Raw genomic sequence first — 26,331 nt, 5'->3', positions numbered from 1 at the left:
ACTTGGAACCTATGGGAGACGCTCGGATCTGATTGGTTGCGCCTATAGCTCTGTGTTCAGCGGTCTGAGGAGGTCAACATTATGGAGCCACAAGGGTCTTTATGGAAGCTTTGGAAATGGCCAATAAAAGGATGAACTCCTGGGTGGCTTAAGGGGCTGAGCAGGAATTTACTGTGTGACCTTTTTTTTTCTCTTTCTACAAACTGATCCCCACAGATTTGATTGGATTTTTGACGCCACAAGGGAGGACATTTGAAAAATATATACAAATCCCACCAAAACATTACCTTTTACATTGAAATTCAATGATTCCATTAATATTCAAATGCAAAACATCAATGTTTAGGTCACATAGACAGACAGACAGAAACACTGATCAGAGTGAACAAATATACACATGTTTTAAGACATTCTCTCTTTTTGGTCTTTAGGAACTTGCAATGTTTTTTCTGTTTTCTTCTATGTGCATTATTGAGACAAATGTGAAAAGCACTGCGGTGTCTGCCCTTATCGATGCACAGCTAACTGGATTCAGCTCTTCCTCATTACGATGGCGAAGAAGACAAGGAGGGGGTTAACTCTTTAAGAAGCCAAGTTAGCGCATGTGACAGTCTGTGCAGCTGTCTCAAGGACAGCTGCACAGACTGTCGCATTCTTCAATGTGTCAGGGTCGCTGTGTAACACCTCTGATAAACACTGGGTCACCACCTGCATCATTCCAGCAGCCTTTTCTGTTTTATAGCTCATATCTTCAAGTTGTGTTGATCCAAACAAGAAAATTTAACCTAGAACTACCAAAGCAGTCATTTCATTATCTTTTATTTTGCTGTGACAACTTTGAAAACTGCCCTTTAATTGTTTAAAATCTGTCCTAAAAGTATTTAAGTATTTGATTTTTCACCATGGGTTAATATTGTCATGTTGCTTTTTTAAATTATCTGTGATTTTTTTGTTGAATTTCATTGCAGAGTTTGTTTCACTCAAGCAGCAACCTCCAGTCTAAGAATATGAGACAATGCTGAAGTGCTAAAATCTGCCGTTTCTCGAGTGTCTACTTGAGGCTGGCTCCAGAAGTAGAAGAAATCACATACACACCAACCCAAAAAGCTGTTTTCACAGCAGAAATTAACCTTTTTACAGCCTTGTTCAAAAAACGTCTCCTGCTTGTGTTGCTAATTTTACTATTAGCACACACTGTAACCCAGCAGTCAGGGGATATTAAGATCGCGAGCTCGCCCAATCAGAGGCACCGCTCAGTTCATGTGACTGGTGCCCTGTAGCTGTACTCAAAGCCCTTGCCACCACCAATATGGCCTCGGTAGCTGATCTGCTTCAAAAATCTGTTACAGAAACAGATGGGTGACGTCGGAGAGACTTTGTACATTATGTCCTAGTAATGTAGGCTGTTAATGTCTAAAAAACGGTTTTGCAACCACAGTGGTAGTATTCAAAACACAAACTCAACCTAACTTTTAGTAAAGTGAGAAAGAAGTGGAGCCAATTTACAGTCTAGTTCACAAAACTTCTTAGGCCTGAAACCCTAATTTCCCCATCCGCACACACTGTATAGGAGTGAATTTTTTCAAACTTGCTGTTCAGAGGATATTGAGCTAGCGAGCTCCCCCAATCAGAGTCACATGATTGACAGGCGCCCTATAGCTGTACTGAAACCTCTTGCCATTTCCAATATGGCTGCGATAGCTGATCTGCTTCAAAAATTTGTTACAGAAACAGATGGGTGACGTCAAGGAGACTACGTACATTAACAATACAGTCTATGGTTTTGTCCCCGCAATGCAGGCTGTTAATGTCTAAAAAGGGTTTTGAAACCACAGTGGTAGTATTCAAAACACAACTCAACCTAACTTTTTGCAAAGTCAGAAAGAAGTGAAGCCAAGGATATATTTACAGCCTGGTTCACAAAACTTCTTGGGTCTGATACCCTAATTTCCTCATCGGCACACACTGTACAAGGGATTTTTTTCTAACGCGGCAGTTTAAAAGATATTAGGGATGTTGGATTGTCCAATCAGACACACAGCTCAGCTCATGTGACTGACAGGCACCCTGTAGCTGTTAGAAAGGAAAATCAAAGTCTTTGTCATATCAAAATATGTCCATGTTTTATACACTCTATGGCTTCAATTTGTCTGGAAAACAGCTTTAACTGCTCAGTCAACTCAACCACATCACTTATTTTACAAATCTATTCATAATTCTGAGCCCTAAGCTAATATTGTGTAAAAATGAAGAAATAAGCTAATTTTTTTTTAGCTCAACACTGTCAACATTTTTAATTCAGCTTGTCAGATGGGCAGTTTAACATGGGTGTTAATGGGAATTCCTTGGATTTTGGAGTTAGCCTCTAGTGGACACTTTCGGAACTGCAGTTTTTTGGCACTTCAACACTGAGTGGTGCTTCTTTAAATACTTCTCACATGGCTCAAAAAATATGCTTGATAGTCTAAAATGTCCACAAATCTTATACTTGTGCAGTTTAGTGACTGAGTGTTCATAATACAGTTTTTTTAAATACTTTCTGAGACTGATGATTATCTGTCTAAATATTCAAGATACATTTTATGTCAGATTTGATGTATACAACAGACATTTGTATTTAAATACTGTTTCAAAAAAGTCAAATGACCACCATGGCTTTCTAAAAACTACAGACTTTCGATAGTTTGAGTGTTAACACAGGTTTAGACTTTAACCCCGATCAGTCTTCTCATTCGTGGCTTCTTAACATCAGTAACCCGAGCCAGCCTTCCCCTCTCCTCCACACTCTGACATAAATGAAAATCCTTGGAGAGGATTTTGAAAAAGAACAAACTCCACCTGGAAAAGACTGAACTGTGCAAAATGCAGCCCAACTGAGTTCAAAACAAAAAAAAACGCAACACCTGACCATGCATGACATAACCCAGACATACATTCACATCAGAATGCAGGCAGAGAAGAAATAAATAGGATTAAACATATTAACATAACAGAGTTATCACTGTCATATAAATTAAGACTACACTGCAGCAAGTTTTTAAAAAAGAAACTGATTAATTCTCAGTTTAGGATTAAGGTGACAATATTTCTGTGAGCACAGAGAAAAGTTCATGCCAGTTTCACTGAATCACTATGAGTGGACATGCTCTAAAAACGATTCAGCTATGACTCAGCAAGCGAGCCTAGGCTTTTATCAGAATAACAGAAGCACAGCCAGTCCATTACAGCGTTAAGCATACAGCTGACTGTGACGGCGCTGAATCCTGACACTGAATACCGCCAATGTGTGCAAGTGGGTCGGTTAACCGGCACTCAGCGGGCGTTAATGCGTAGCCGCAAAACAGCAAACATGTAAGGTCGTGACCCCGAGGCACTCAGCTGGTGTTGGTCATCAACACCTCGAGGCTCGCAGTGACAGCAAGAGAGGAACACTCAAAGGTTTGTTCTCGAAGCACGTCTTTGAAGGAAGGAAAAAAGATACAAAAGGGTGAATTAAAAGAGCTTATTAGAGGAAAGAAGGGGGAGTTTAGCTCCTTCATTGTGCCTTTCATAAATCAGCGAAACTCGAGAGTCGCTGTCTTTTCACAAGCACATCTATCATTGCATTCTCCCTCCTTCTATCTAAATAGAACATCCATCATGCTATACATTGCAGTCTCCATGAAAAGAGTATTTTTTCTTCCTATTCCAGGAGTACATCAATACACACCCAAGCCTATCATGACTAAATGGGAAAATTGCGTGATGCGTTCGCAGTCTTCATATTGCAGCATGAAAGCTTGATGTGCCACACGTATGCACAGTTGGGAGACCGAGCCTCTTACAACAAGCAGCCGTTTGTTTGGTTTGTTTGTTTACACGAGCGGCAGAACTGTACGCCCCCTTCTCCGAGACGAGACGTGACATCATTCCTGTAAAAGTGTCCAGCTGTACGTGCTTCTGCATCTTCCTCTTTGCAACATCGAGATGAATGCGGGTGTCTGTACATCACTGCCCCAGCGTCTCTTTTAGAGAAGGATGATGTATGCTTCTTCACAGTCGGAGTCCAGTAGATGATGCAAAACAGGGAAATCTGAGGAAGAGAAAGGAACGAGTCATTAGATGAGCTCATTAGATGCATTTTAAAACCCTGAAAGAAAAAACATTTAACTGTTGAAAGGTGATTTAAAGCACAAAGGAAAACAGGACTTTCTTGTAATTTGATATCCTGCAACGATTTCAATCTCAAAAAACAGCAGCCTTCATTGAAGTTAGCTGACACATCTCTGACAAACTAAACAAGCATTTAAGACTCAAATCAAAGTCCAAATGTCTTATTCCACATTGTGAAACTGTTGTTGTAACTACTCTGTATCTCCTACTGGGCTCATTGATTCAGTGAATCCACCTACTCTGTTTCCTCAGTCAAGCTTCTTTTCTCAACCTCAGCCTACGACATTTTCACACACGAATTTCACTTTGACCTTTCGATTTAAAAAGCTTCACTTATTTCATTCTTGGAAATATAACTATAGGCTTGCTCCATTGCTTTTGCTCCCTCTATGTCTCTAGCAGAAGCTAAAGCTAGCAGGGAGGCAGCTAGCTTGGCTCTGGCTAAAGGTAAGCTAATCAACCTAAATGTCTTCATCTCTGAACACAATATTTTCATGTAAAAGCTATAAAAACTTGGATTTTTTGAGAAGCTGTGTGAAGATTTTTCTCAGACTAAACTGTTTGCTAGTAGTAGCTTCATATTAAGGTGCAGCAAAAACAACGTCCTTATTTTATTATTTATCAAATTATAGGTCAATTGTATGTCCTACTGAACAACCAAAGAGTTGAAAAGTCATATTTGAATAGATTCTTTTCCTGTAGCTTAGTTTAAGCTTAACTAACCATTAGCTTGTGGTAACTCCAAGTTTAGCTAACAGATACGTCCTTACTCACTAGCACGTCAGCAAAACAATAACTTAAAGTGTAAGAATAGCTTATTTTTATTAACTGAGGGCTATATCTTGTTTTTTCTGGACAAAATTAGCATTATTCTTGAGTTTAGGTTAAGTTAGCCAGTAGCTAGTTGTAGCTTAAAGCCCTGCCTCCACCAAGTAGTCCGGTTTAGATCAGTATGGTTTGGTACAGGTTGGCTGGGTTAAGCCCTATCTTGTTTGTTTTTCTACAGCCAACCGTGCCCCCTCATGGTAAGTGGCTTGTAAGCTGGATGTAGCTGCGTCAGTTATGTATTAGCGTGATGCCATAGCAGCGCAACACAGTGTACCCCTCTATTAAATCTAATGAAGAAGAAAAATGTGACCAAGTAAACAAAGAGCAAATATGGAAATGCCACAAAATACGTGCGGTGCTGAGACAAATCAAACTGAACCGCTTGGGGCTTAAAAGAAGCTAAAGCTAGCAGCTGCCTACTCGGCATAAAAGCAGCTAGCTTCATCAAGAGGTAAGCTAATCTACACGAATGTCTTTATCTCTTAACACAATATTTTCACCTTAAAGCTATAAAAAAAAGTGTGGAGATGTCACAGTTGGATTTTTTGAGAAGCTTTGTCAAAGATTTCTCGTTGACATCGATAGATGTTTCTTACAGTTTGGGCATAACTGTTTGCTAGCAGTAGCTATGTCATTTTAGATGTAGCCTACTAAAAAGCACATCTTAATTTTGATATTTATCAAAATATAGGTTAAATTTATGCCATATTAAAGAGACATAAAGCTAAAATGTTGTGTTTGATTTTTAAAGGGAGCTAAGCAAATTCTTTAATCCCAAAGTTTAAGCTAAACTAACCGTTAGCTGGTGGTAACGCCAAGTTTAGCTAACAGATATGTCCTAACACACTAACATGTCGGCAAAATAATAACTTAAAGTTTAAAGATTTCTTATTCTTATTTAACTGGGGGGTTTATCAAGTTTTTCTGGACATTATTAGCAATACCCTTGAGTTTAGGCTAAGTTAGCTGGTAGCTGGGTGTAGCTTACATGTACAGACTCCTACTCTCTTCCTTCGTGAACAGATTTCCCTCATCTCTGCAAATCAAAACAAACAATGAATTTTGCTTAGTCAGCTGCGTTGCTAATGCTAATAATAAAACATAATAGTGTCTGTGTTTAAAACACCTCTGGAAAGAGAGGAGTAAGCCATGAATTCTGTCAGTTTATTTCAACCCTTTAAGCTTTTACAAGGAGGAAAAATCTAAAAGAAGAATCTCTGAGAAGATGCCCCATGAGGAAACTGTGAAAACTTATTTTTTCACATAGCTGCAAACTCCTTCTGCGAGGTCTTTAACGCTTCTTTCCCTTTTCATTCCTAAACAGTCTGCTTTCTTCTCCATTCCTCCACATTTTTCACCATTTTCCTTGAGAAAACTGTCACTTTCAATGACAGGCAGGCATTCAGAAGATGAATTCTGTATTAAATCAGTGGCAGGATTATTTCCCTCGCTGAGCACTGTGCTGCACTGGCTTAGAGAGAGTTAAAACCTTCTGTCTGGTCTCTTCCTTTCAGAGATGAGTCACTGAAAAGAAAGGAATAATGAGTCTTGAAACATTTTTCATCCTGTGGAGAAGGGGGACATCACAGTGAAGCTGCTCTGAGCTGCTTCCTGGCATAATCAAATGGGAGCTTGTGTAGTTCTGGACAGCTGGGGAGTCACTCTAATTCCCTCCTTTTCTTTCTCAGGAGCCAAGGGGCCTCGAGCCATTTCATGAAATACACCGAGATGGAAAGGACTGCCTTCATGGGTATGTGAAAGGGCATCAGCGTGGGACGCAGAGATTGTTCGATGTGATGTGATCGTGAGCCGGCAGCATGAGGAAAGCTCAGGTTTGCCAACTGACTAACCATGCTCCACATACGTCTGGGCAGTTCATCGTCAGAGCAGGAGAGCAGGGTTTGAATGAGGCCAGGACGAAATGATGGAGGCAGAAGAGACGGTCCAGTTCAGCAGTAAATTTCCAGAGCAGGACCACCGCTCTGATGGATGATGTGTGTCTGACTGAGCAGAGGAGGGAGCGCAGACACTCTCTAGCCCTACGCCTCGCCCTCCCTGCTTCCTCCTGCTGCCACTTCTCTCAGCCACCTCTGCTTGTAACTGATGATGAATGGTTTCCGACACGGCGTGAGTCGCTCGGCTGCCTCCCTCTCACCCAGTGTAAAGACCATAACCTCATCAAAGCAAGGCGACTGAGAGTGGATTAGCCTCGCCGGGGTGTTGTAGCCTGCTGGTGTGTGGCTTGTCTAATAGGTGGACCTCCTTTTGCCTGCTTAGAGGGATTTCCCCCACAGGAGCAATAAAAGTATCCTATTCTCTTTCAATTACCCTCTGTGTCCTTCGGCCCATCCCCACAGTCACATAACTCACTTAACTAACGCAAACCTCTATCAGGTCCTCTCCTTCCTCCACAGAGACTTCCCTTTTCCAGCCAGGGGACTATGTCCATTTAGTCACTTTTTCTATTATCCTTAAACCAAAAAGACTCCCATTATAGGACTTAAAAATATCTTTGTTGTGATCAGAATATATGCTCACTGAAATTTGATGCCAGCTCCACATTTTAAGAGTTTAGACAAAGACAGAACTAGAAAAGCACTCAGAGAGCGCAGACCTCCACCACCAACATTTTAGTCCTACTTTAATGTTATACTCCCTTTCAGCAATTTGGTGTTAGTTGCAGGTTTGTACAATAATTCTTTTCCTGACAGTGTTGAAAATTATGATGACCCAGTACATATTTCATATTCCAGATCTTAGTATCCAGAATATTACCAGGATCTGGATCGTACTTGGTACTTTTTGATTTGCAAAGCCATCTGACCATTTATTGTGGAGTTATATACACGTATGGTGAAAACAGCCCTATTTCACAATGATGAAGAATCCTTTAAAAAAGTCCTGGACCTAGACAGTGATCTGGATCACCTCCGAGATTTAATCACTTTTCCCTTATCCTGTTTTGAACATTTCCTGAAAATTTCATCAAGATCTGTTGGTAACGTTTTGAGTTATGTTGTTCTCAGACAAACAGACAAACTCTCACTAATACTCAAAAAGTTGTTATGCCCCCAAAGGAGAGAAGTAACATGACTAGGTATAAAAGAGGCACACCAGAGAGGCTGAGTCTCTCAAAAGTAAGGATAGAAAAGGGTTTAACGCTATTATGTTACCTCAAAATTATGTTCCCCACAGTGAAATTGCAAAGAATCTGGAGATTTATCCAATTATAGTTCAAATTTTCATTTAAGATTCAGAGAACCTGGAGAAATCTTTGTACAAGTGGGGTCATCTTAAACCAACAGATACCATCACTGCCTTAAATAAACATGGTTCACTGCAAAAAAAAAAGAAATATTATCAAGTGTTTTTGTCTTATTTTCAGTGGAAAATGTCTTTTTAGACATATGATATGAGCCACATTCACCTGACCAGTCCAGAAAAATGTCTTATTTTAAGTTATTTAAAGACAAAAACGAGGTCTGAATTGCTTGTAACAAGTAAAAAAAAAATTATCTGCCAATGGAACAAGAGAAAAGTTACGTGTATTGAGACATTACTCTAGTTTCAAACACATTTTTAAGGAGATTTTTCTCTCATCTTAACTTCATAACTTAAAATAAGACATTTTTCTGGACTAATCAGGTGAATGTGGCTCAAATACTTAAAATAAATCAAAAACACTTGATTAGATTTCAGTTTTTTGCAGTGTTCTGTAGTGGAACTCAACGCATTGGCTCAGAACCATCTCCAAAAAACAGTTTGCCTCTGCTACCACAAATAAAAGATAAACCTACGAAGAAGACATCAAATGTAAACACGGTCAAGCTAGTTGGAAACCACAGACGCTGAGTCCTCTGTGCTAACAAGGAAATGATAACATCTGTGAATAGCAGAAGAGTCTGGATGCTAAACTGACAAACCTCCAGTCTTGGCTTATCATTTGATAAAAAAAACAAACACAACTTGTGACACCTGTTGAGAAGCAGGAATCTGATATCAGGTAAGAAAAGGACAACATTTCACTTTCAGGTTCCCAGGAATTGGTCTCCTGGGTTCACAAATGTTTACACTGTGTTGTTAAAGAAAGCTGAGATGAGGTGATTCACTCCAAAGGTAAGCATGCCCTCCTTCAACTTTCTTGAAATGTGTTACTGGATTTTTACTAATATAAAATATTTTAAAAAAAAATTTAAAAAGCTATAAAAATATTTGCAGTGCATTAACTGGACGTTTTATAAGTTTTGTGAAATATTTACATTTAGATTCTCTTTGTTAAAATTGTGAATTAATCTAAAGGTAATATCTATGATATACAAATGTACAGAAAATTAATCCATAGGTGTGCCTCTAAGACATGAAATCATCATCTGGGCTCTCCCAAATTGTTTAAAGGTATAGTAATCTTAGTGTATGTAAACTTCTGGCTCTCAAGAAAGTCGTAAAAAAATGTCTAAAAAATTATCTTTCTCATTTTTCTAGTATTTAGCAAATATAAATAATTTTGATATTTTTAATTGACCAAAAACAGGAAGTGTTTTATCTGATTTAATATTAGGTGGTGAGAAAAAAAAATGTGCCTTTTTATATAGGGTATGTAAACTTCTGGTTTCAACTGTAGCTTCATTTAGTTTAAAGAAAAGTGCTTCTTTGCCAGGTTTGATGGATCCTGGCCATAGAAATTTCACAGAAGTGATTTTTTTTTTCATAAACAAGTACCCAAACCAAGAGATCTTGTTTCAAGAAATCTGCACTGATCTGAGTAACAAACAAATACAGAGAAACACAACAGAATGCAACTGAAAAACATTTACAGGTGGCTGTCTGACACTTTAAAGCAAACTCCATCGATCGACCGTTTCCCTCCCACCACACCGTCTGAAGAGCTATACCAACACTGTATGTGCAGGTCTGAAAAAATCAATAACAATCCAGCACAGACAGATTTTTTTTTTTACCACAGTTTCTCTGTCAGACAGAAAAACAAGCATCAGATTTCAAACTTACCTCATGAAAAGGGTGTAGAGCTTTTCGGGGCTCAAGCAGGCAGGTGTTTCCAGGTGCTGACAAACGCGGTGGGAATGAGCGAGTACGGCACGGTAGTGATGCTGTTCCAAGCATCCAGTGTGGGGTCATAGCAGTCCAGAGTTTTACACCGCTGCGTGCCAAAGTACCCACCCACTACGTACAGTTTATTCCCCGACGCAACAGCCTGGCAGCTCATACGCTTGGCTGTCACATCTCCAACTTTAGTCCACTGGTAGGTCTCACTGCTGAACTTGTAGGCCGAGCACGCAGAGAACTCAGTATCTCCACCTATGACAAAGATTTGGTTTCCCAGAACAGCAGCGGCGGTGTAGCGCCAAGGTTGCGGACAAGAAGCGGGTACACTCCATCGGTTCTCTTGTGGATCGTAGCACTGCACCTTAGGCAGCTTGTCGTGAGTTACGCTTGTTCCACCAAAGGCGAAGAGCTTGAGTTTGACGCTGACGACCGCTGCGTTACTCACACCCTCTCTCAAAGGAGCAACCATGGTCCACTTGTTGGCCACTGGGTCGAACTGCTCCACCTGTTTGAGCGACACTGATGGGGACGCTGGGAGGCAGCCAGTTGCTGCAGTATGACCCCCAACCACGTAGAGGCAGTGTTTCAGCTCAGCAGAACCATGACCGAACCTTGCGATCAGCATGGGTGCTGCCTTGGACCACTCCTCGTGGACTGTGTCGTAGACCCAGACGTCTTTTGACACGCCGTTCTCAGAGCCTCTACCACCAGTGATGTACACTTTACAGCCGATTGCACAGGCGCTGAACTCCTTCCTGGGGCTGGGGATGTCAGCTTTGGGGATAATCTCTTTGGCTTTCTGGTCCACCAAGTACAGTTTGTCGCACATGAAGGTCTGCCCACCCAGAAGAAAGAGGGCATGGCTGGTTTTTCTTGGTCTGGCACATGGGCTGTTCACAACGCCATCATTTTGCAAGATCTTCAGTTTACACCTGATAGCTTCATCCACCAGCTCCTTGCTCTTGGCCTGGGCGTTGATCAGCTCTTCTGTGGATACGTTTTCCATCAGAAAGATGGCCGGAAGCAGAGCGAGACGAACAGTCCTCAGGAGCTCTGGGAGGTGGCTGTGCCTCTTTTCCAAATCATAGTTGATCCAGTTCAGAGCAGCTTCATAAACCAGTCTCTCATCTTCTGTCTCTAGCTCCTCATGCGACAAAAGCTGTACCACCATATCTTTGGGCAGTTGGAGGAAGTCCTCAGTCTTGCAGATAGCGGGGAAGTTGCTGAGACACATGCCCCAGGACAGCTCTGACAGCTTGGTGCACTGGTGGGCATCGGACAGCAGCAGCATGCCAAGGCAGTTTGACGGGTGGAGGTTCTTCTCCAGGAATTCAGCACAGGCGTCTCGGATGTCCTGAAACTCGAGCATATCCCCAGCCTCTAATAGTGACTCAGCATTTTCCTCATTGATGACAACACGTGACGAGTACGCATAATCCAGCAGGAGCTCTAAAACCTCTGGGTGAATGGAGTCTCGGAAGTCCACCTCACTGGCCTGGCTCTCCCTGAGCCCGCCGCTGAACATGGCCTCGAAGTATCGGCTGCAGGCGGCCAGGACCGCACGGTGGCAGGGGAAGGAGCGGCTGCCGGCGTGGAGCAGGACGTCTGTGAAAAGCCGTTGCTGCCGCAGCGAGTTGAGGTGCATGAGGACGCTGTCTGCGTAAGAGGACTTGTGGAACAGGTAGATGTTCATCGAGCCAGTGCTGGCTCGTGATTTTCGGTTCTCATGGACACACACGGACATTTTCATTGAATCCTGAAAAAGAAAGAGAAAATCTTCATTCAATGGATTTCATATTTAAAGTCTGTGTTTAGTAAACGGCCGCTGTGAGTCACTGTGTGGGTTGTTCATAACAGAAACAGAATTCTTGTTGAATCTCTGTCATTAAACTCAATCATTTCAAAAAAATTCACCAGAGTTTGCTTTCATTATAAAACTGATTCAACCACTGAAGGACAGACCTTGATACTCTGGCCCAGAGCAAACACGGTCTCTCCAACAGCCCCAGTCTCTTTCAAGACCCATGAAAGAATCTCTGATAGTTTTGAAATTCAATCAAAGAATGCCTTTGCTGAGCCAGGATGACACCCAAGGGGAAGGTCCTCTGTCGAAAGAATGACTCAGAGCAATTACATCTGCTAGTTGAGGAACATTTTAAGACTCTCTTGGTGGTAGTTGAGGGTTTAGCAACAAAATAATGAGTTTCCTGTAAAGAAGGAGCAAGCTCTCAGTAACGACGTGCGAGTTTGTTTGAAGTCAGGAAGAGAAACTGGATAGCTGAGCGTTTATATTCTATTTGAAGATCTCTAGCCTCCTCCTCTGCCATCAATCTATCCATATCTTAAGTAGAAAATTGATGTTTTCCCTTCAAGGTTTAGTTTATGCAAAGTATGTGCATGTCCCTCTTGATAAACAAAAGTAGCAGGGTGTATTTTTTTAAATATACATTAGAGACATACAAAAGAGTAGCTACAGTGTATTAATCAGAGATGAAAAGCTATCTTTCTCTTTGAATCCAGAAAATACTTGAAAAAAAGAAGAAGGCCTCATTATCCTCATTAAACTGTACCCACAGCAGTAACCACCGTGTGCTCACGCTGTGATACTGATGCTGAAATCTTCTATTCTGCGCCCCATCCATAATGTGATGAACGACGTGCATTTCTCTGAGAGTACTGCAATCCTCCCTGAGAGATACAGAGACATTTAGCAAGAGATGCAGTGATTACAACTTGCAAAACAGCATACTTCTGAGAGTTAGGAAGGTCAAGTAGATAACACTTGTCTTCCACGCTGAGACTTGGAGGCTTTTCCATTTCAATCCCGAGCACCGCTAATCCTCTTCTTTTTAGAGATACCACAATTTACATGTAAGAGCCTCTTCGCAAGGCTCTTTAAGAAGAGAGGGAAGAAAGAGACAGCAGGAGTCTTTTAAGCCTCTGAGAAATGCACAGAATTTACTCCACTCCCCCTTCAGAAAGTCACAGCTCCCATCTTCGCTGTCCTTGTCTTGTCCTCGCTCTGAGCTAGCTTTCATTCCAGCCAATTTCCAGATATGTCAAGTGCCTCATGTGCTCCGTTTCCAGGGGTTTGAGTCCTCATCTAACCTCGTAAATACTCACCCGTCAGTTTCTTTGGGTGGATGTACAGACATTTAAAGCCCTGTTTTAAGAATCTCCAAATTATTCGAGCAATAATCACCATATCCACATGAAATCTGCTATTTCACTGAGTTGGTTTCAGTATTGTTGTGATTTTCTCATTCATTTTGAAAGCTGAACTCATTATTCTGTCAATTTAATCCAGTGCTGATGTCCTATTCAGTTCAAATAGGCATAAAAACACTGTGACAGTGCCACATTCGATAGGTATATATGTGTGTGTGTAAAAAATTAAGGCGACATCTAAATGAGGCATTTGTTTTCTGACATTTTGTGGTTAAATGGTAAAATGTTTCAACTTTAATTAAGGTTAAGATGGGAAAAAGTATACAGTTTCAACCTAGGAAAAGTTAATTAAGAATTTGGGGTAGCAGTAGGGATGGGTGACGAATTAATACTTTTATAGGTACCAATCGAATTCTGTCAAAAGTACCGGGTACCAATTCACTTAAAATCTAAAGGTACCATATTTTGGTACCTTTCACATTTGAAACGATATGGTACCAATGCCTGGTACCTGGGAATTGGTACCGGTACTCAACAGGACCAATTTTTGGTACTTTTTTGAATTTATGTGATCAAAAATATCAATTTGTTAAATATAAAAATTATACTTATTTTCAATTTAACAAATTCATTCTTCAATATATAACCTTGTAATGCCGTGTTCATGTCCAGCATGGAAAATTTCCTATTCAGTAAGTCCCACACAGTCACAAGGATGCATTAAGGTACCTAAACATGGTACCTTTTGGTTTTACATAAATCAAGACTCGGTACTTCTAACAGAATTCGGTTGGTAACTATAAAAGTACCTAATTTGGCACCCATTCCTATACCTAAATGCATCCTTTTGACTGTAAGGGACTGGAAGAGTAGGGGATTTTCCATGCTGGACATGAACATAGCATCGCAAGCTTATATATTAAAGAATAAATATGTTAAGTTGAAAAAATTTGAAATTTCATTGTTAAAAAAATAAATATTTTTTACCACAAAAACACAAAAAAGTACTGAAAATTGGTACCGTTAAGTACCGTATCGTTTCAAATGTGAAAGGTCTAAGTAGCTGAGAAGAGGAGGTTCAGGAGATGCCCCACAAGAAAGTCTGTCGTGTCAGAAATATTCTGCTGAGATATTGTCACAGACATTAAAGTAAAAATAAAATGTGTTCTTTCTAAATGAGATTTAATGTTCAGGAAAGACTAAACTTAGACTTTGACTTCCTGTATTGTCATTGCACAAATTACACAGCAGTGCATTAGGAATAAAATGTTGTTGCTTCCTGATAAAATATAAAACATATGAAAATAAAAATTGACAGTAAATGAAATGAAAAACACAAATACTATTGACATAAGTACTTCCATGGAATATAGCAAAAATAGCAGCAGCCGAACAAAGTAGCAGCAGTGAGTTAGAGTTAAAAGTTAAATATTAAATATAGGGGTGCTATATTTAAATTATAGGGGTATATAGAAGGAAATATGGCAGATATGATAAATCTAAAAGAAAGAAGTGTCTGTGCCATTGTAAGAATGGGTGGATAAGAGGCAGGATGAGGCAGCTTAAAGTACTGTTTGGTAAAGTACTGGTTTTCCATTTAGCTAAAACAAGGGAGATCAGCACCTTTTTTGTGGATTACTTTTGTGTTTTTTGTCCTTTCTGGACGCAGGACTTGAGGACAATGGAGCCCGGTCATGGGGAGGAACTTTAAAGCCACAGGTACAATTAAAAAGAGGAAAGACGTAAGTAACGGAGGACATTCTTGATTGTTTTTCACTTGGGGAAAATGTTTGGTTTAAAGGAGGATTTAGTGAAAATTAAACTTTCTGTGTGTCGCTTAAAGGTGCTGAGTGCTTTTAAGGCTTTGAGCTACACTTCTGACTACTTACAACATTTGATTTCGTAAAGGATAGCTAAAAATTAGTTTGAACAAGATTTATTTTTATTTTATGTTTTTTTGTTACTGAAGATGGTGTACAAATTGTGGTGGCATTTGAAAAAGAAAAACCTGGAAGTGTTTTCAACAAGAGAACATATTTGCATTCAGAGTACGTCAAACTCTAGCTAATATCTTCCTCCTGTGAAGCCTCAGAGCTCAAAAACCAGTAACAGAGCATATTTGTGTTTTGAGTAACTGAATGTTCGGATCCCACGTTTTACTTTAATAGCTGTACAAAGCTGAAAGTATTGAAAAAGATTTTTTGTAATCCATTACTTCAACACAAATAGAGTTCAAATGCTCCCAGGGGTCATAAATAATTTCAGCTGCAGAGGATGGTTTCCATTTCCTTTAAATTACATCATCTGCTCCAAAATCCTCCAAATGCTGTCTCATGAAAAGATAATCAGGTATGAACTCTGCGCTGCGAAATGAAAGGCCAATAGGGCTTTGTGGTAGACTGCTCCCCTCCAGCGTTTCTGTGGCTTCAGAAGAAATGCATTGTTCCTCATTCAAACTTTCAGGGGATGATGAAATCCCAGCTCCTCTGTGACTACCAAACCCGAAGATCGTCTGTTTTGGTGTAAATATGGTTTACAACATCTGCGCCGTCTTTTTCGCAACAACTGGATCTGCATTGGAACCAGATTTGTGCCACTAAATCATTTCTTAAAAGAATAAACGGCGTGTGAAAAAGTTTACAGGAAGGAAAATGTTGACTAGTTATTGTCGTAAATGTTGTTTTATAACAAAGTGCTGCGTCTACAGATGCATAACTCATTGAATTACAAAACCAACATCAATGTTGGTTCAGCAGGAGTTGTTGCATTCCAGTGCTGACAAAAACTGGCAAAGCTGTCACCTCCTGGCCTCTGGCTGAGTTACAACAAACATCCTTTACCTGCACGTGTCACCTCCTACACACACACACATACACACACAACTAGTGCTGCAGCTGCTCTAATTGAAATTTGTAAAACCCTTAATTTGAAGAAGAGGTCCTAATAAATTAAACCTAATTAATTGGAAAGGTTTTGCATGCACTGATAATTAGCATGTTGATGGAAATAACCCCGTGTAGTCCTAATCTGAAGCAAATGCTGAGAGGCAGATTAACACTCTGATTAGTCCAGCAGGAAACAGGTTAAATAATTTAAAACAGATGTGATTACTTCAGAAGAGGATGTATAATGATTGATTTGGGCTGTTTTAATGCCAGTATCAGGGATGCATTATTTAGTGTTGGCCTGTACAGAACTTACTGTTTAAATCATCTTAATGAATCATATTCCAAACTGGCATAAAGTCTAAAATTCACATAGTTCAAGGCTCTTAGACAAAATATAATAAAGGCAAAGCTGTAGTTCATCTGTTCTTTTGCATAAAAAGGATATTAAGGAAAGGCTTTGAGCCATGCTAATGCTGACATTAGCTTATCTCATTCTGATAGCTCAGCTGTTTCAGCTTAAGTCCAGTGGCAATCAGCCGTCAAAAAGTTATGTTAGCAGTCGCCTAGAAGAAGGAGAGCAGGTTTTGGCTGCTTCCAGGAAAAGGGAAGGGAATCGGAAACTGGTTCCTGTTGAGAATCGATAAGAAATGTTTCAATCCATTGATACCGTTAACCTTTGTGCTTGATTCCTTTATCAATTCCCTTATCCAATCAGGATTTTCAGCTTGAAGTTTCACTGAAGAACTGACTTCATAAAGAAATGTACATTACTCTCTCTCAGGACATTCATATTCAGCACATTCGAAATGGTATAAATCACCTTATAACCAAAATAACAAAATAGCGCAAGCTAGATGCTAACGTATATGGGAAACTGCATTGATATGCTAGCAGTTAGCATACATCAGTATAACTTCAGCTTCAGGATAGACAGAAGAAACAAATCACATCAACTCTTTGTAAAAAATACTAAGAAATTCAAATGTCAGAAGCTAACAGGCTAATGAAAGGCTCATGCCTGACTTCATAACTCCGGAAAGGTTCCAAACAACTTAAACCATTGCTATAACCACTTTGAGACACTAGATGGCCTACTTGAATTATTAATATATTACAACACAGCACATCAACATCACATTGTGTGCAATTTTCACCTGTTTCTGTATAATTATGCCCAGAAATATCCAGACTCAGGGACCAATTACGTTTTATTCACTTACAGTATAAACTAAATTAAATTTTGTTGACACAGAAAACCTGTACAGCTACTTTTTGTACCAAGAAAATTCACAACAGGAATTGATAAGGGAATCGATAAAGTATCAGATGGATAAGCAGAATCGACAAGGGCATCGGTATTGACAAAATCGTATCAATTCCCATTCCTATTTAGGAATAAAGAAGAGAAGCTGAGGTGAATTAACATGTGATGTTAGCAAACAAGAACAGTGTGATGCTAATAAAGTGAGAATGGCTATCCAGGGTTAGCATAATGTAAAGTAACACTGATTAGTATTCCCCAATTTAAGTCTCTATTTATTTTTCTTTACACAAGTGATAGTTAAATACAGGAAAAAACTGCTGAAGACAGGATTTCTTCACTGTCTGGCAAACACCAGATACCAGGAACTACTCTCAGCCAAGCTAATGCTAGTTTAGCTTTTTGTGCTAAGGGATGAATTCTTCAGTAAAGAAGCAGGAACATATAACTTATACAGAGCTAGAAGCAAAATGACTTCCTTTACGGTACATTAGCAACAAGTACAACATAGTTTAACGTTAAGTGATGTTTGCGAATAGGGCCGGACGATTTTGGAAAACAATCTAAATGCGATTTTTTGTGATCGAGATTTAGCATGTGGCTTTGTTTGGGAGGGACATTTATCGTCTACATTATTCACTAAACAGAAGCACTAAGTCATTCTACAGTATGACCAACATGACAAAGGATACTGTCAACATATAAAGCTTTTTTTTCAGCAATTTTTAGTTGAAAAGAAAAAGGAACACTGGGAAATTTTACTGACCACCAGTTGCCAGTAAGAGTTACAAAATATACAGAAAAAAGTGAACATAGGGTATCATGGAAAAAGATTAGGGCCACTAGAAAAAAACAGAAAACAAGGTCCAAATTTCAGAATTCTGACTTAAGTCTTAAATTTCTTACTTTTTTCTCTTAAAAAATAGTAAAAAAAAAAAAAGAAAAACTTTTTTTAATTTTTTATTTCATCTTTTTTCAGTGGCCCTAACCCTCTTCTGTAGGGTATAGCTCAGCAAGCCACAGTCATTCTTTTGCGGATCTCTGTAGCTCACAGGTTTTTGCTAGAAAAAAAAAAACAGTAGATTTATTTTTGCATGTTTTGAGGAAGAACAAATACAAGTGACTGTATTTCCTCCAGGTTTGTGTATATAAAACTGTTTTTTTTAATTGCAGCCTTTGTGATTTGAACATTGCGTTATATCATATTGTGATGTCAGTTTCAATTCGATTAATGGTTCAGCCCTAATAGCGAACAATAAAAGTGCAATGCTAACTGTAGAAAAAAAAAGTCAAACTTACAGTTAGCAGTGATTCCTTTGAGTATTTCAGGCAAAAATGTTAAAAATATATAAAGTTATTTTTAGGGCTGCAACTATTACTCGAGTAACTCGAGTACCTCGAGTACAAAAAATGATCGAGGCAAATTCTTTACCTCGAGGCTTCGTTTAATTAACATCACATGGCGATGAGAGCTATCAGGTGCGCGCGCGTTTGTGTATGTATGTGTGCGTGAGAGAGAGATGGTGTGAGAAAAGGAGAGAGAGAAAGAGAGATGAGGTGTGTGTGTGTCACCGGACTGTTGTGATTGACGGACAGAGAGGGAAAGAGAGAGAGGAGGTGTGTGTGTGTATGTGTACGTGTGTCACCCGGACTGTCTTAATTGACGGACATATCACAGCGATGCCGGACTTAAACAATGGCGGAAGGTGGACGAAAAAGACCGAAAACGTCTGGTGTGTGGGACCACTTCACACTTCGAAGTGCCGAAAATATCGTTCAGTGTGTATACTGCAAAGCCGAACTTGCATACCATCACACCACGTCGGCGATACTGCAGCACCTTAAACGCAAACACCCTCACTACACCACTCCAAGTGGAGGAGGTTCTACCGGGTAACTTACCTAAAATTGCTAACCCTAGCGCCTGCACATTATATAGCAGAGTCCTGCGCTGGGTCGGGTACCCGCTGAAACAGCTGATTTGCGGGTGGTTTTTTAAAAACTTTTATTTTTCGGGGTTCGGATCTGGGTGGAAAAAATAACATGCGGGTCGGGTCGCGGGTTTTATTTTCGTTGACACATCAAAATTAATATAAAATAATAATAAATACAATAAAATAAAAACGTAAGGTGTAAGCTGGTTGTAGGGCTGTGACCATATAGCCACGCGATCCAGTTCTTATAATACATCCATGGTTGAGACATGATCACGGCTCGTACCTGCTGAGCGTCGCTTAAGTCTGGACAGAAAGTAAGTCTACTATTACACATGTAAAGGTCCTTTTAAGAGATTAAAAGTTTAAAAGCATTAAACGTTAAAAAACGAGTGATTTTACAGTTATATGTGAGAAGATCACAGACGGTTGATGATGGAGCTGAAGTCAGGCTTTTATTGGAAGAGTTGCTTCATTCAGGTGCGTTGTTTACTCACTGGCATCTAAACTATGGCGATATACCGTTCAATTTTCAGACAATATGACCCAAAATGAATACTTAAAATAATGTTAAGGGTCGGGCTGCGGGTCGTGTTTCCACGGATCGGTCGGGTTGCGGTACTAATCAGGCTGATGCGCGAGTTTGCGGTGCGGGTTTGTACGTCCCCGGGTCGGGGCGGGCGGGTCGGATCTTGAAAATTGGACCCGCGCAGGAGTCTGTTGTATAGTACGAAGCATGACAAGTTTTACTCACTCACGTAAATACAGCTGTAACCACTTCTCACAGTTTATGTGTTAAACTCAAGACCAGGGGGCACGAGGGACAATTATATCTGGCCCACGCGATAGTTTTATATTGTTTTTTTGTTTTGGTTTTGTTGTTTGTTTTTACTAATGGTCTAGCCCTATGAAGTGCTGATAACACACAAAATACAGATCCCACAATGCAGTGGAACAGCTGCCTTTCTGAACAAGAGACAAATGGAAAACAAAAGCACAATTTTATATAATATTTTCAGTTTTTTTTTGTTTTTTTTTTCATGTTCATATTTTCAACTTTTTATTTTGACAGGAGACATTTTTAGGGAGAGCAAAAGCTTTTTAAGTTATCCATAGTTATTCATATTTTTCTTTTTTTCTATAATGATAGTATTTGTGTCCATTTATTCATATTTATTAACAAAACATTTTAGATTTAATGTGTTCAATCTACTTTTCTTTTTCTGCCCTTGACCTAAAGTGTGTGTTTTGAGTTTTGGACCCATGTGCAATTGAGTTTGACACCCCTGCCTTACAGGGTGCGCTTTTGTAGGGGAGGAGCAGCACTTTGCAGCCCCCCTCTCTCATATCACATATCTTAACTATGTTTTGATGTAGTGTTGTGATTTTTTCTTTTTCTACAGGGACTTGAGAGTTAATCTCTCTCTCTTCCTAGCCTTCCTTAAACATGTTGGAAAAATTCATACTAATACACTACATTCTTATGCCTTGTGTTTTAGGCTGCTTTGGATTGCAGAATTATATTACTGTTTTGTAAAGCAGTATTGAATTGGCTTTGATTTTAGGCCAGAACTGGTTAAAACTTTTAAAGTTGTTCATTAAAAAAAACTTTTCTGAGGAAAAAACAGTATTTGGTTGCTCATTTTAAAAGCCTTAACATGTTTTATTCTATATAATTGATTAATTTGTTTAAAAAACAAAATAGTATAACTCGTTAGAGTACTCGAGTACTCGAAGAAATAATCTACAGAGTACTCGATTCCAAAAATACTCGATAGTTGCAGCTCTAGTTATTTTATCCTCTTTTTCTTTGATGCTATTTGTCAGGAGCAGAGCATCACGAGAGGCTGTGAGCTGAGCTGAACATTTAATATGCCTGTTCATGTATAATTAAGTGTGTTGGTGATTGGGAATTCTTTGCAGTAATTTGTAATGCAGGCAGCTGTTGGTTCAATGCATTTCATAATTAGAGTCTCATTAATATTAATCATTTTTATTGCTCTGGAAAAGAGGAGACGTTTTTTAAAAGCTAACACTCAAGTATGGACATTTGAGTTGGTATGTGGATGGCAAATTTACCATCAAATCATCTGTACGGGAATAAGTAAAGATTTAATTAGCTCATTCTAACAGTCTGAATCAAGATTATTTATTTATTTAATGAAACAACTACTTCCTTAGATGGTTGTACTCAGACAAAAACACACACACACTCGCAGTGAATGCAGCAGAGCTCAGCAGAGAAGAGAAGTGAACTGGATACTTACATAATTTGCATTCTAAAGGATTTAGACTGGATTACCCACCTGGCCTGCAGGTCCTGAAATCCCTGCCTTCATATATTTGTAATTTAAATGAGAGCACGTTTATTGTTACTAATGAGCCTGAACCCAGCATCTGAGCGGTGGAGGTAGGAGGATGTTTGTTCAGACATTGGTTTCAGTAAATGTTTTCCTTTCTTCTAGTTTGAGAAGTACTTCAGACAGTGTTAGAAACATGTATCTCTAACCACATGTAAACATCTTTAAGTGAAGAAATCTGATTAAAACAACCTGTAGGACCACTCCAAATCACATTATTACTCCAGCCTGGTTGTTCGCAGTAAACATCCTGAGGGGAACAAGTTGCCGTGAAATTCCTGACAACTGTCTGGCAGACATAACGTCTCGTATTTCAAAACTTTCCTTACTCGAGAGAGAACTGCTTAGAGCTGGAACAATCAATTTGTTGATGTGTGATATGTACGGATGTTAGGCTTATCTGACGTACGGCTACGACGATTTTATCAGCCTGTTCCTGGAAGTTTGGTTTCTTTGGATTCTGGACTGTTGAAGAGACAGAACAAGCGGTTTTAAGATGCTAACCTGACATGTACTGGTACTATATGAACGAAATACCAACACAATTGATCCAGGATGAGCCAATTAATCCAAACTAAGTAAAACTGATGAAGACAGGGAATTCATTTGTAAAGCAATAAAAAGGGAAAAAAACCTGAAAGATGAATCCATTGTATCAGTTGGGGCTGGGACGATATGCTATTCTTGCGATTTGATTCTGTAACAATTTTTTGGGTGCTGATTGGATTCAAATTGCGATTCTTCAATATTAACGATTTTTAGTTTGCTTTTTTAACACCAGACAATGTGAAAAAGTTAAATGATAATGATGATAATGTCTACAGACTATATCAGGAGCCATATTTTCCATAAAATGCACATCACGTGAGTACGAGAGAAACATTTCGCCCTCTGTTGGAGAAAAGTGGTATTTTTCCCAATCCAGTTTACAAAAAAGCCTGAAATGAAGAATTTGAATTTGAAAAAATAAAAAAGACCTTTAGACAAGAGCTTCCAATTTTGATATTGTCACACAACAAATCCCAATATATCGATTTTTTCTCCCGTCCCTACAAATGTTGTCGGATTTATTTCACTACAACAGGGGTTCCTGTTTTTCTCAGCCTTTTGACCCCCAAAAGACAGACAAAAACAAACAAAAAAAAATGAAAAAAAGGCTCAAGAAATTCAAGTTAGCTCATCAGTAGACAATCAGACTCCCTAAAAGCACAAATTGCTGTATTTCTGAATTAATCATGCCACTGATACTGTTGTTTTCCTGGTTTAGAGGCCGTTTACACAACAACGGTTTTCAGCCAACCTACAATGCAAACTTTTGAAAACGGCCTCCAGAGTGGGATTTTTCTGAAACGCTGCCGACACCGTTGCCGTGTAAACAGTGAACCGGCGTTTTCAGTGGAAACACTGACGTCACACTCCGCTTAGCGCTTCTTGCATACAACAGGACAACAGTACCGTTGTTACGATCGTCAGGAACTACCGTGTTGTGCTTGTGCTGCTCAATCTGCTGAATCTGTTGACTGTTTTTCAACAAAATGTGCATCTGTTGCTCCACTCCTACACTTAACATTCCCCAATACACCAGATGATTGGCTCAACTCTACTTCAGTGGTGTAAACGCAGACTTTTCGGATGAAACATTGTCATGTAAACAGGGCCTTAGTCACTTTCAAGGGGCTCACAGCAACACAGTATTTTGGTAAGCATGGTCAGAAATTGAATTATCCACTTTTTTAAGGATACACCAATACCGATTCTGGTGTCGGTACCCCTCAAAGCTTCCGATCCAGGCAACCAGCTCTATGACATTCGTTTTTACTGGTGCTCTTGGCATAATGTGATGCACTTTCTCTGTTTGTTGCTGCATTTCCAGTCTATAGGGTATAAAAGTTTACAATTAAATATTAATATCTGTACATTCTAAAGCTCAGTTTTGCTGTTAAACATTCAGATATTTCATAGTTTAAAAAAATATTAGCTTCAGTAATTCTATATATTCACTTTTTGCCTTTTACCCAAAACATCACCAGTCTGATCCCATAGTAAAACATACAGGTTATTATTTAACACAGGTATCAGAGCCAAAAAAGTTGGATCATTGCATCTCCACTTATTTTGTTTGTGTTTTTTACAATAATGGGTAAAATATGTGATTATAAATAGTTTTTGAGCTTGGAAGGCATTTCAGGACACATGTACTAGTGTTTCATGACCCCCCCAGGGGGTCCCAACCCCCGCTTTGGGAACCACTGCACAACAACTCACACATGGCGCAGTCAGACCATGAAGCTTTACATCCACGTTTGATCAACGATTAGACTCTGCTACGTGTCTGCCTCCAAACTGCTTCCTCCCCTGATGACTACAAAGGTTAGCTCCTCATCCAGAAACTAAACTTGTTTTGAGTCTTTTCTTTATCATTTATCATTATCATCATAAAAACTTTTTTTTTTTTTTCCTGAGCCATATCTCCCAGCCTGATTAAAAAGTTGAGACAAGTTTGAGAACTTCAGCCACAAACACTCAACCAGTTGGTGCTGACTCACTGTCTCATTACTGCTCTCAAAGACAACAACAGAAATGATTTTGCCAGATGTATTTGAGTAAATAAACTCTGTCACAGTGATTTGTATATTATTTACATATCAGGAATGAGGGAGGGGAAACGCGGGAACGGGGAGTCTGCATCTGACAGAACTTCCTTTTTATTTTATGAAGCAAAAACATCTGACACATCTGTCCCCAGGAACATGCGATGAGAAATGTCTGTTAAAGATTTTACAGATTAAATCGTTTTTCAATCAATCCCAAGGGTGAAAACAAGAGCTGTACTCCAAAAAAAGAGTTGTCAACTTTGTCCCTTTACTGAAAACAGACTAGAAAGCACACACACTCACTCACTCTGCTCTTTATCTGAGGGCCTGGGCTGCCTCTCAGTCTGTTTAAAATCATTGCCAGGTGTTCGGAGACTCATGCAGGAAGAGGGATGGGAGGGAGCGACTTCAAAAGTAAACACCACCAACATTTCTGTGAGCCTCTTCTGTACATCTGCTGCTCGGAGAGAGAAATATTCAGCAAGATGCAAACGAGGAGAGGAGCCAGAAAGAGGAGGGTATTGATCTGTGTGTGTGTGTGAATGTGTTTGAATCTCTAATTTATGCTCTCAACTCAGCTTTCCACACACACATCTGTGTTACAAGACACTAAAAAGCTACTGCCAGCCAATTAACATCACCTAGAGGAGCATGGCACACCTGATGTAGCCATTCAAATATGTTCAACATCTCCAGTATGCAGGAGGATACAGGAAACAGCGCACAAAGGACAGAGGAGATCTGGTAGTGGTGAAAGGAAGGAGGAAACAAGACAAACTGAATGGAGATTTTAAAGAATTGAGCTTATAGCTGTAGGGAATCATCCAAATGTGCTTTCAATGGTTGAGTTTCCCATCATCAGGTGTTGAGAAAAGCTATCAGCAGTTGTCTCCAGCAAACATGTTTCAGTGAGAGGTTTTCCACGTGTATTTCAGAGCTGAACTCACCTCTTTGGGTGAAAGCAGGAATTCAATAGCGCCCGCAGTATCCCTCGAACATGCCACTTCTGGAAGAGCCACGATGCAAGCCTGTGCCCGGGGAGTGCGAACAACTCCGCGCGTATTCCTGAAAAAGCCGGTTGAGACTCGGGTAGGGAAAAGCAGGGGACGTGTTGCACGCACCCCGGTAACGAAGCTACACTCAGTTTCTCTGCAGAAATCTCCGGAAGTTGGTGGATATCTGAGAGGATAGACGGGGCGTAAAAAGAGAAGGATGTGCGCTGTGATGTTGCTCGTGCGCCGCGGCTCTGCTCCTCAGTGACAGCCCTCCTCCTGCGCCTCCAGTACTCCTCTCAGTGGAGGCCGTGGGTGTGTTTACAGGGAGGGGGCGGACCGTCACCGTGCAGGAAATAGAGAGAGAATCTTCCCACACAACCTCGCTGGTTTAGATTTTTTTTTTTTTTTAATGGTTAAATTTAAAATTCCACTCTGAGTGCAAACATCCGGTCAAATTATGCAATTTTTGACCTTTAGGGTCATCGATCAGGGCGAAGACAAATAAGGAATAACAGGCTAAACTGAAGCTTTATTTCACTGGAGAATTAAAGCAAGAAGATTTCATATCTCAAACTCCAGTAAAAGTTCAAGCACAAAAAAAATGAATAGATTATAAATGGTGATAGTTTTATAAAACTATCTGAGATTCAGTGTTATCAGATGCTTTTCTGAGGGCCCCAAAATACTAATAAAGCAATATATCTTGACACTTTTACCTGTGATAAAATATCGATATTTTAGCTCTTTGTATCAATATTTTTGTTAAAATAAAAAAATTCAAATGTTAGGTGATTTGGAAGTACATTTCTTCTTCTGCACCTCCACTGCAGTAGATGGCGCCCAAAGAGCTACTCCGCTGTATGTTTCTCCCTAAACTGTTTAATAATATATAAGTAATACTTTAAAAGCATACTCAAAATATTTTATTCCTAAACTAAACACCAGTTGTGTCTCTGTTCTTGGGTCGATTAGTTTACAATCATTTTAAGTTTAATTTTTTACAGTGTATTAGACCGATAAAATAATAATCATCGTCATGTTTTGCGCAATATTAGATTTTTTATGAGTAACATTGGCAACACCAAGT

The 26,331-nt window shown here is 39.6% G+C and overlaps 1 protein-coding gene across 1 annotated transcript; it reads right to left on the bottom strand.

Annotated features, from left to right (window-relative positions):
* Nucleotides 1-452: 452 nt before the first annotated feature.
* On the bottom strand, nt 453-25,330 carry enc1 (ectodermal-neural cortex 1). Its single transcript, XM_074690403.1, has 3 exons — nt 25,197-25,330; nt 9,988-11,800; nt 453-4,072 (listed from the first exon to the last, which is right to left on the bottom strand). The coding sequence occupies exon 2, from the start codon at nt 11,792-11,794 to the stop codon at nt 10,019-10,021; it is 1,776 nt and encodes a 591-aa protein (XP_074546504.1). The 5' UTR covers nt 11,795-11,800; nt 25,197-25,330; the 3' UTR covers nt 453-4,072; nt 9,988-10,018.
* Between the last annotated feature and the right edge of the window lie 1,001 nt (nt 25,331-26,331).

Source organism: Halichoeres trimaculatus, unplaced genomic scaffold, assembly GCF_033239565.1.
Source record: "Halichoeres trimaculatus isolate MK-OKI-2021-1 unplaced genomic scaffold, fHalTri1.1 fHalTri1_scaffold_16, whole genome shotgun sequence".
Classification (NCBI taxonomy): Eukaryota; Metazoa; Chordata; class Actinopteri; order Labriformes; family Labridae; genus Halichoeres; species Halichoeres trimaculatus.
Note: the sequence above shows the minus strand (reverse complement) of the source record. Positions and strands in the feature narration are given on the sequence as shown.